Raw genomic sequence first — 12,172 nt, forward strand, 5'->3', positions numbered from 1 at the left:
GGTCACTGGCCCAAAGCTCTAACCGCTAGGCCCCGGCAGCGTTAAAATGCGTTAAAATGTTTTAGCTAACATAAGTGTTTGTGACCAAAAATATGATAAATGATATTGTTATTTCAGAAGCATATAGCTTCCACATGTTGTTGGTCTTCGTATGCAGTAATATTAAATATGTATCCACTTCCCATATAGGTCCTATTTTTTGATAAATGATTAGAAATAAGCCACCTCCAGAATAAATAAAACACACACAGTAATAATCATTCCAAATCGAACTATTTGGCAACATCCAAAGATTCAATATATAATCATGTTCCAGAAAAATCAAGCAGTAACATTGGTACTGACAATTTATTTGGACATGTTGTGAAAATAATAGTGAAACGATGTACAATTGTATTATTATTTCTAAATCCCCCAATTTCGTGCTATTCAAACAGAACTCTCTCTCTCTTACTCACACACACGCACACACACGCACGCACACTCACATGAGCGCAGGCTCATTTAGGGTGCACAGAGAGATGGGCGTTTAAAGTGAGAGGCTGAGGGGCAGTACTAAATGAATGAAGCCCAGCACTCATCCCTCTTGCTTATTGGCCTTGGCTCCTCCTCCAGCCGTCTCACTGGGTCTGTATTTGAGGTTTGTGGGCTCTACAGAAAACAGACGCATGAGTAAAGGAATAGAGGGCTACCCCCCTCCTCCTCTCTTCCTCTCCCACTCTTTCTCCTCCATTGACAGAGCTGAGAGAACGCTCCCCAGGTTAGACATCCAGACAGACCTCTCTCCACTACATGGACTATCTACCACAGCACACAAAACAGACACCTTCTATTGTTTCGACTTTCGTTTGGGGGGAATTGTGTGTTTTCCTTTAAAAAATCTGTCTTTCAATGCAACAATGAAGCTTTGTTGGACTTAAGTTTCCACAGAACCAGGAGCCGGTACATCAGAACGCCGAAGAAGACTTAGGTCCGTTTTCAGAGTGATCCTGTCGGGTTTTTGGACAGACTGGTTTCCAGGTGCGGTTGCTCCAACAGAGATGGGCTCAGACGTACGTGACCTCAATGCCCTGCTGCCCCCGGTGCCAGCCCTGCCAGGGGGGAATGGGAACTGTACCCTGCCCGTCAGCAGTGCCCCTCAGTGGGGCCCTGTACTGGACTTCCACACTGGCGCCCCCTACAGCTCGCTGGCCCCCCACTCCTTCATCAAGCAGGAGCCCAGCTGGAGCTCTGGGGATCCCCAGGAGGACCCTCACTGTGGCCTGAGTGCCTTCACCCTGCACTTCTCTGGCCAGTTCACTGGCACAGGGGCCTGCAGGTACGGGGCCTTCGGGGCCCCCCCTCCACCCAGTCAGCCCCCACCAAGCCAGCCAAGGATGTTCAGCAACGCACCCTACCTGACCAATTGTATGGACACCCAGCCCTCTTCCAGGAACCAGGGTAAGATCAATATCTAATCTGGAGATTAGTGTATTAAAAAGTTATTGTGGTTGCACTAGGACTTGATATTTGGTTAATTAAATATTTTCATTCACAGAAATATGGCATTTGTTTAGTAATGTTCATTATGGTCATTGTAGTTTCAACAGTTGGTATACTTCTAGTACTTTTGTATCATGTTGTACAGTTATTGTAGTTTCAACAGTTGGTATACTTCTAGTACTTTTGTATCATGTTGTACAGTTATTGTAGTTTCAACAGTTGGTATACTTCTAGTACTTTTGTATCATGTTGTACAGTTATTGTAGTTTCAACAGTTGGTATACTTCTAGTACTTTTGTATCATGTTGTACAGTTATTGTAGTTTCAACAGTTGGTATACTTCTAGTACTTTTGTATCATGTTGTACAGTTATTGTAGTTTCAACAGTTGGTATACTTCTAGTACTTTTGTATCATGTTGTACAGTTATTGCACTTTTATGTTTTTATGCTTCCATGACTATTTCCCTGCTGACAGTTTTTGTTAACTCTGGTGATGTACAGCTGTGTCTAGTTCATGATCAATAAACAAACAAAGGAATGATAGGTAGACCTGAAAAACAATAAATACATTCATAATGTCAAGCTCATATCGAGGATTACATTTTCTTAGGTGAAGCTTGTGTTTTATTTTGCTAGTATGTATGTCAGTGAAATAACTGATCTTATTGCCAGCACAGTACAATGACAATTTGTTCACATTAGTTTACAATGTAGAAAATATCTGCATTTGCTATGCTGTTTTCTTTATTTCCTTATAAGAACTTTAAGTTATTTGAACTTTGTACTGTTTAAATGATTTGTCATTAGTATATGCTATAGTCAGTCATTTTCATTAGGAATAATATTATGAACTTCTGACATTGCTTTTAAATGAATGTGTCATTTTAACCCAAATTATTTTCAAACAGAATATATTATTTTCCTTAAAAGTGGACACACAATTTGATCTGTGAAATTCTAACAGCAGCTGTGGTATAGTTAAACTGATCATATGAGAGTGTACAGTATTCAAAGAAATTGTTGACTTGTGGTTTTATTACAATTGATTGTTGCAAATACAAATGGTTAGGAGTCTTGGGGTTGAAAAGGTACACACATACTAAACATTCATAATTAATGGAATCATTGTTTGATGAACTGAACCATTAATTAGCCATGGCATATACTGTAGCTACTGTATAGGCTATATAATATTATACTAAATTAATATAAATGAAGGGGAAAAAAATTCTCAGTGATGACAGAAAATGTAATTACTTGTGAACTTGTAGTAAATTGACATAAACTAATCTCAGTATAACTCCTTAAATCAGTAAAATATTTGAAGCTGACCAATTGTGAGTGACATCTACCTGGCTCCTGATTTCCAAGTTTTTTGAAAAGTGATATTATTAAGACAGCTATTTGTAGTCATACTCTAGGATTTCTCTTCAGGGCTACTGGGGTCACCCGTGCTCACACCCCAAATGTAACCTGTCTGCACTTTTAATGTAGGATTAATTACAACTAACATCAGTATCAAAGGGCTCATCCAACCTTCAATCCCCTTATCATACCCCTCCTGCGCCTGGCCAAGCAGTGAAAACAAGCCATGGCTAAATCTCAGGCGGGTTACTTTCACTAGATACTGATAATACACTGAGGCTCACTGAGGGAGAATCCACTGTACTCGGGATCTGTTTACGGTTACCATGCGAAACGACACAGTCCAAACTAGTTAGTGTGAGGACAGGCATTATGTGTGTATTTGGGTCTGTTTTGCCAATGTACTTGTGCTTGTGTAATTGCAGTTTACTTGAGTGGAAGAGGAGAACATGAGGATAAAGTAGTTAAGGAATTATTCTAGGCACTTTCCTTGTACACAATGATCCAAAACGGGAAATATTTGTGTTACCCTTCAGAACATTCCCTTTTTATTATGTTTAGATTTCTTAATTAACGTTTTGTTTTTAAGTAGGCTTATCATTCAGATATTCTGTTGTCACACAGTTGTATAAGTGAGTTCCCTTGATTTACCATGCTGGGTGACATTTGTATTACATGTACATTCTGTAATAGTATGTAAAAGCATAACAATATTTCTTGAAGTATTCTTTCAACATTTGTAGGCTACTTTCGCCTGCTTTGTCAGAATGCACAGTAAAAAGAAGAAGTCGCTTACCGAAATATAATTACTGGGGAATCACAGATGGAATTCTGAAGTGTATTAATATCTACAGTATATCTATAGCCACTTTAAAATGTGTTTTTATTTATGAAAGCACTAATTTATAGAATTAGACACTTGGCGTCTGACTATTAATTAGGTTATGAGTTGACTATTAATGAGGTTATGAGTTGACTATTAATTAGGTTATGAGTTGACTATTAATTAGGTTATGAGTTGACTATTAATTAGGTTATGAGTTGACTATTAATTAGGGTATGAGTTGATTATTAATTAGGTTATGAGTTGACTATTAATTAGGTTATGAGTTGACTATTAATTAGGGTATGAGTTGACATAATTAGGTTATGAGTTGACTATTAATTAGGTTATGAGTTGACTATTAATTAGGTTATGAGTTGACTATTAATTAGGTTATGAGTTGACTATTAATTAGGGTATGAGTTGACATAATTAGGTTATGAGTTGACTATTAATTAGGTTATGAGTTGACTATTAACTAGGTTATGAGTTGACTATTAATTAGGTTATGAGTTGACTATTAATTAGGGTATGAGTTGATTATTAATTAGGTTATGAGTTGATTATTAATTAGGTTATGAGTTGACTATTAATTAGGTTATGAGTTGATTATTAATTAGGTTATGAGTTGACTATTAATTAGGTTATGAGTTGACTATTAATTAGGTTATGAGTTGACTATTAATTAGGTTATGAGTTGATTATTAATTAGGTTATGAGTTGATTATTAATTAGGTTATGAGTTGACTATTAATTAGGTTATGAGTTGATTATTAATTCGGTTATGAGTTGACTATTAATTAGGTTATGAGTTGACTATTAATTAGGTTATGAGTTGACTATTAATTAGGTTATGAGTTGACTATTAATTAGGTTATGAGTTGACTATTAATTCGGTTATGAGTTGACTATTAATTAGGTTATGAGTTGACTATTAATTAGGTTATGAGTTGATTATTAATTCGGTTATGAGTTGACTATTAATTAGGTTATGAGTTTACTATTAATTAGGTTATGAGTTGATTATTAATTTGGTTATGAGTTGACTATTAATTAGGTTATGAGTTTACTATTCACAATGGCTTCTGTAGCATGTTAACACTTTGGGAGTCGGTATAACTTCAATGTGTATTATTACATAGATACTGCAAGTATGATACTAGATACTGGATACATAGATACTAGGTACTAGATACATAGATACTGTAAGTATGATACTAGATACTGGATACATAGATACTAGGTACTAGATACATAGATACTGTAAGTATGATAGTAGATACTGGATACATAGATACTGTAAGTATGATACTAGATACTGGATACATAGATACTGTAAGTATGATAACTGATACTGGATACATAGATACTAGGTACGAGATACATATATACTGTAAGTATGATACTAGATACTGGATACATAGATACTGTAAGTATGATACTAGATACTGGATACATAGATACTAGGTACTAGATACATAGATACTGTAAGTATGATAGTAGATACTGGATACATAGATACTAGGTACTAGATACATAGATACTAGGTACTAGATACATAGATACTGTAAGTATGATAGTAGATACTGGATACATAGATACTAGGTACTAGATACATAGATACTAGGTACTAGATACATAGATACTGTGAGTATGATACTAGATACTGGATACATGGATACTAGGTACTAGATACATAGATACTTTAAGTATGATACTAGATACTGGATACATAGATACTAGGTACTATATACATAGCTACTGTAAGTATGATACTAGATACTAGATATGTGGATGTCATAAGGTGAATGCACCAATTTGTAAGTCGCTCTGGATAAGAGCGTCTGCTAAATGACTTAAATGTAAAATGTAAAAATGTAGATACGTAGATACTAGGTACTAGATACATATATACTGTCAGTATGATACTAGATACTGGATACATAGATACTAGGTACTAGATACATATATACTAGATACTAGATACCTAGAAAATTGTAAGTATGATACTAGATACTGGATACATAGATACTAGGTACTAGATACATAGATACTGTAAGTATGATACTAGGTACTGGATACATAGATACTGTAAGTATGATACTAGGTACTGGATACATAGATACTGTAAGTATGATACTAGGCACTGGATACATAGATACTGTAAGTATGATACTAGGTACTAGATACATAGATAATGTAAGTATGATACTAGGTACTGGATACATAGATACTGTAAGTATGATACTAGGTACTAGATACATAGATACCATAAGTATGATACTAGATACTAGATACATAAATACTGTAAGTGTGATACTAGGTACTAGATACATAGATACTGTAAGTATGATACTAGATACTAGATACATAGATACTAGGTACTAGATACATAGATACTAGATACTAGATACATAGTAACTAGATATTGGATACATAGATACTAGATACATAGATACTGTAAGTAATACCCTTAAGGTCATTGTTCAGTGATTTATCTTTGATTACGGGTCCTCAAAATCAATGGCTTGTGAATGGTTCATAATATATTTCACAATGGTTTATAAGAAGTTTATAACCGTCAAAACAACAAATAAACCAACAAATGAACATTCTATTTTAGAAGAGATATAGGACAAATGTCATGTCACTTTGTAAGTGCATTTGGTATTTCTTCACATCCCACTGTACTGCAGTGCGTAAAGCAGACTGGTCTGCACACAAACTGCCTAGGCAGTGCCCTTCACTATGCCCACTGTGACCCAGACCAGCCCTGTGTAATGTGATGGGGATCAGTCCTCCTCTACTCAGTCAGTCAGACAGGGATGGAAGACAAATAGAGCTCTTTAATGAGTTTTGAGTTAACCCTGCTGGGCCGCTGGTGAAAGTTGTGCTGGTGTGTAATTAATGGCATTGCTGTTTGCTGGTGTGTGATTGATGATCTGGTGTCCCACCCTGGGTCAGACATAGGCATGATTCTGGTGTCAGCCCTCCAGTGTCCTGCCACAGTTTGTTTTCACTCAGGAGCCTTTCACTCTCACCCCAATGCAGGGGTTACTGGGGAAGGGAGGGAATTTACCTACATATGCAGGACAAAGGGTCAGGGTGATGAATGTTAAGCAGTGAGCTAAATGATAATTGATACAGTAACTTCTACCATGTATCCACGTTTTTACCTACTTCAATGTTCTGAAAGTCTTGGAATTATTCATTTAGTTTTTCTAAACCTTTCTTCTTTGTGTTTACAGGTTACAGTGCTTTCGATGGTGCCACTAATTACGGTCACACTCCCACACATCACTCCTCCCAGTTCCTCAGCCACTCCTTTAAAGATGAAAACTCCCTAGCTCAGCAGACCAGTATGGGTAAACAGCACCTAGATTACTGCAATGTTTGTTTGTGTGTGTGTGTGTGTGTGTGCAGGTGTGCGTGTGTGCGGGTGTGTGTGTGTGCGTGTGTGTGTGTGTGCAGGTGTGCGGGTGTGCGGGTGTGCGTGTGCGGGTGTGCGGGTGTATGTGTGCGGGTGCGGGTGTGCGGGTGTATGTGAGCAGTCATATGTGTGTACGTGGATGCACAGTCTTAGAATAAAAGGTGCCATCTAGAACCTAAAAGGGTCTCTTGGCTGTCCCCATAGGAGAACCCTTTGAAGAACCCTTTTTGGTTCTAGGTAGAACCTTTTCCACAGAGGATTCTGCATGGTAAACATGTGTATTGTGAACTCCGTACTCCTCACCGAGGGAGTGGCCTCCATCTTAAAGTCACTGTGAGGTTAAGTCTTACACTGACCTTCACGTCACTGTCATAAATTAATAGCATCTTTTTCTTTATTGTCCTTTTCTTCATCCATGGTCCTGCTGTTAGTAAGCAGCCGGATGTGTGTGTTGCTAATTGTATTACTGTGATGTTGTAAATCGTGAGCTCTCTGTATAGAAATGATAACTGGAGGAAACGGCAATACAAGGTTTTTGGAATGTTTCGAACTGCCCTGGGACCCATTCACAACACGTGGAGGCAGAGCCAAAGCAGTGATCCTTCATTTGCACTTTGAAAAATCAAAAATTGTCTGTGTGCTTTACGGCTTCAAAGAACAGCCTCTTGTTTTTAGAAGTGCTGTCTATATTCAGACACAGTTCACAGGTTTCTTTCTCAATGTCCCTCTCAGGATAGTTTTTTTCAGAGGAGGCGCTGTCAGACAAACAGCTCCATTGGACCAGGGATGAGTTTCCTGAAAGCTTTGTGGTTAATGTGGTACTTCCAGACCCAGACAGTATAAAGTGTCACGTTGGCTACACATCTATCAGGAAACTTACCTCTGTGCAGTTGTGAAGCACTCCTTAATATACCATCGCACTGGTTTAATTCTCAATCAGTGGAGTTGGTGGGTGATAAATGTATTTTGCTTGTGTAGGTGAGCAGCCGTATTCTGTCCCTCCACCCGTGTATGGATGCCACACCCCATCAGACAGCTGTACAGGCAGCCAAGCCCTACTGCTGAGGAACCCTTACAACAGGTGAGTACTGGAGCAGCCCCACTACAGTAGATTCACTTGCCCTTACCTGACATCACATCCCTGCCACTCACCTCAGCCCCACTCCTATCACTCACCGAAGCCCCACACCTATCACTCACCTTAGCCCCACTCCAATCCGTCACCTTAGCCCCATTCCTATCACTCACCTAAGCCCCACCCCTGCCAGTCACCGAAGCCCCACTCCTATCACTCACCGAAGCCCCACACCTATCACTCACCTTAGCCCCACTCCTATCCGTCACCTTAGCCCCACTCCTATCACTCACCTAAGCCCCACCCCTGCCAGTCACCGAAGCCCCACTCCTACCACTCACCTAAGCCCCACCCCTGCCAGTCACCGAAGCCCCACTCCTATCACTCACCTAAGCCCCACCCCTGCCAGTCACCGAAGCCCCACTCCTATCACTCACCCAAGCCCCACCCCTGCCAGTCACCGAAGCCCCACTCCTATCACTCACCTAAGCCCCACCCATTGCCAGTCACCGAAGCCCCACTCCTATCACTCACCTAAGCCCCACCCCTGCCAGTCACCGAAGCCCCACTCCTATCACTCACCTAAGCCCCACTCCTATCCGTCACCTTAGCCCCACTCCTATCACTCACCTAAGCCCCACCCCTGCCAGTCACCGAAGCCCCACTCCTACCACTCACCTAAGCCCCACTCCTATCCGTCACCTTAGCCCCACTCCTATCACTCACCTAAGCCCCACCCCTGCCAGTCACCGAAGCCCCACTCCTACCACTCACCTAAGCCCCACCCCCGTCATCACCGAGCCCCACTCCTATCACTCACCTAAGCCCCACCCCTGCCAGTCACCGAAGCCCCACTCCTACCACTCACCTAAGCCCCACCCCTGCCAGTCACCGAAGCCCCACTCCTACCACTCACCTAAGCCCCACCCCTGCCAGTCACCTTAGCCCCACTCCTACCACTCACCTAAGCCCCACTCCTATCCGTCATCTTAGCCCCACTCCTATCACTCACCTAAGCCCCACCCCTGCCAGTCACCGAAGCCGCACTCCTGCCAGTCACCGAAGCCCCACTCCTATAACTCACCTAAGCCCCACCCCTGCCAGTCACCGAAGCCCCACTCCTACCACTCACCAGTGCTAAAACATCTGTTAATGTTACAAAGCAGTCTAACATGCAGACATCTTATTAAGCAAATATAGTTTTGATGATTCTAGTCATTGAAGTTAGTTAAAGACAGTGGTGGAAAAAGTACTCAATTATCATACGTGAGTAAAAGTAAATACATAAAGAAAATTACTCAAGTAAAAGTGAAAGTCACCCAGTAAAATACTACTTGAGTAAGTCTAAAAGTATTTGGTTTTAAATATACTTAAGTATCAAAAGTAAAAGTATGAATAATTTCAAATTCCTGATATTAAGCAACCCAGACTGCACGATATTCTTGTTTTTTTAATATACGGATAGCCAGGGGCACACTTCAACAATCAGACTAATTTACAAACTAAGCATTTGTGTTTAGCGAGTCTGCCATATCAGAGGCAGTAGGACTCACCAGGGATGTTCTCTTGATAAGTGCGTGAATTAGACAATTGTCCTGTCCTGCTAAGCATTCAAAATGTAATGAGTACTTTTTGGTGTCAAGGAAAATGTAAGGAGTAAAAAGTACATTGTTTTCTTTAGGAATGTAGTGGAGTAAAAGTAAAAGTTATCAAAATTATAAATAGTTAAGTTAAGTACAGATACTCAACAAAAACTACTTAAGTAGTACTTTAAAGTAATTTTACTTAAGTACTTTACACCACTGGTTAAAGGGGGTCAGGAAGCTGCACCTTTATAGCTGTCCTGACTGGCCAAGGTTGTGCTGCCGTCAAAGAAGAAAATAATCATCATCAACATAGTTCTAAAATTAAATGTGGAGAAGTCACTCTGCCATGGAGCACTCCGAGTGGCTAGAGGAAGGAGGAAGTGAAGTAACAGTGGCAGGAAGTTGGAAGTACGAGACTGTACTGATTTCCATTCAGGAAATGATCTAAAGAAAGGCATTTATCATGTTTGTACTGTAGTTATACTCTCAAAACTTTCCATTGGACTGAATCCATTCACCGCTTTTTCAAATCACATTCACGACCTGACAAAGAATAAGATAATAGCATATTTACTGTGTTTTATTCATATTTGAAGTTTGTTTCATTGAGTTAAATAGTTAAATACAGTATGTAGATGGTATGGATGAGGATCATGTCCAGATAAATGAATCACAGTTGTCCAGACAGAGAATGGGAGCAGTGCTCAGCAGGCCAAGATAAGTGGTGTAAACACTACTGGTTTCCAGTCTTAGGCCAATGTTGAATTCCTTCTACTGATAAGTAGCTCACTGTTCTCTGAGGGGAGAGAACCCCAGTGTAACCTTACACAACTGTTTACTCCCTCGCCTTGAGATGGCACAAAATTAGCTTGCATTCTTTGAATACCTTTAACATTTTGTTTTCAGCTCCAGGGAACATAAAGATTCAAAATAAGGGAATTTGGACTTGATAAGAGTGTGTTAGTCAGACTGGATACTTGTGCTGGAAGCCTCATTCTGCAGGCTCTGCTCCTCCTGCTGTCATAAACAGCCTGATATCTGCTGTGGAAGGGAAGGGGCTGGGAATCCTCAAATCAAACCGCTAAGCCGTTCTCCAATCAAATGCCCGGTACCAACAGCGCTGTATTTATACAGTCAGACGGCAGTTATGCACTTTTTAACATTTTGGAAATACATGAAATAAAAAGACATCCACTTATGAAACTAAGAACCAGGGAACCAGGGACAAAGTTCCTTTGGGAAGCAGTGGTGTAGAGGACGATGACTGAAACTTTTGAGCCGCTTAAACCAAAACACCCCTGCATTTGATTATTTTCTCAAGAGATGAAAATCTCAGGTATGTATAGAGCTGTTCACAGAGGACACTACCTACCACGTACAGTAATGGTTTAGACTGCAAAGTTCCCATTAGAGGTGCTAATGGATACACTCTTCATCATCCTTCAACCCTCATTATCCTTCAACCCTCATCATCCTTTAACCCTCATAATCCTTTAACCCTCTGTCATCCTTCAACCCTTATCATCCTTCAACCCTCATCATCCTATTCAACTTCTCTTTCGTATCGTCTGAGATCCCCAAAGATTGGAAAGCTGCCACGGTCATCCCCCTCTTTAAAGGGGGAGACACTCTAGACCCAAACTGTTATAGGCCTGTATCCAGCCAGCCCTGCCCTTCTAAAATCTTCTAAAGCCAAGTTAATAAACAGATCACCGACCATTTCGAATCCCACCGTACCTTCTCCACTATGCAATCTGGTTTCCGAGCTGGTCATGGGTGCACCTCAGCCACGCACAAGGTCCTAAACGATATCATAACCGACATCGATAAAAGACAGTACTGTGCAGCCATCTTCATCGACCTGGCCAAGGCTTTCGACTTGTCCGGACCTCTGGAAGTCTCTATGGTGGTGCCACAGGGTTAAATTCTTGGGCCGACTCTTCTCTATATATATCAATGATGTCGCTCTTGCTGTTGGTGATTCTCTGATCCACCTCTACGCAGACGACGGCATTCTGTATACATCTGGCCCTTCTTTGGACACTGTGTTAACAAACCTCCAAACGAGCTTCAACGCCATACAACTCACCTTCTGTGGCCTCCAACTACTTTTAAATGCTAGTGAAACTAAATGCATGCCCTTCAACCGATGGTTGCCCGCACCCTCCGGCCCGACTAGCATAACTACTCTGGACGGTTCTGACCTAGAATATGTGGACAACTACAAATACCTAGGTGTCTGGTTAGACTGTAAACTCTCCTTCCAGACTTACATTAAGCATCTCCAATCCAAAATGAAATCTAGAACCAGCTTCCTATTTCGCAACAATGCCTCCTTCACTCATGCCGCCAAACTTACCCTCGTAAAACTGACTATCCTACCGATCCTTGACTTCGGCGATGTCATTTA

General features: G+C 40.5%; 1 protein-coding gene across 50 annotated transcripts in view; it reads left to right on the top strand.

Annotated features, from left to right (window-relative positions):
- Window positions 1–640: 640 nt before the first annotated feature.
- LOC118395896 (Wilms tumor protein homolog A) overlaps window positions 641–12,172 on the top strand; it is a 32,519-nt gene continuing 20,987 nt past the window's right edge. For 35 of the 50 annotated variants that reach the window (XM_052466190.1, XM_052466185.1, XM_052466188.1 and 32 more), the window contains exons 1-3: window positions 641–1,440; window positions 6,920–7,036; window positions 8,080–8,182. In XM_052466190.1, coding sequence (XP_052322150.1) covers window positions 1,041–1,440; window positions 6,920–7,036; window positions 8,080–8,182 — 620 coding nt within the window. In that variant the 5' untranslated portion in view covers window positions 641–1,040. The remainder of the gene's footprint in view (window positions 1,441–6,919; window positions 7,037–8,079; window positions 8,183–12,172) is intronic. The other 15 variants (XM_052466173.1, XM_052466172.1, XM_052466174.1 and 12 more) reach the window with 2 other exon arrangements.

This window comes from Oncorhynchus keta, chromosome 17 (genome assembly GCF_023373465.1).
Source record: "Oncorhynchus keta strain PuntledgeMale-10-30-2019 chromosome 17, Oket_V2, whole genome shotgun sequence".
NCBI lineage: Eukaryota > Metazoa > Chordata > Actinopteri > Salmoniformes > Salmonidae > Oncorhynchus > Oncorhynchus keta.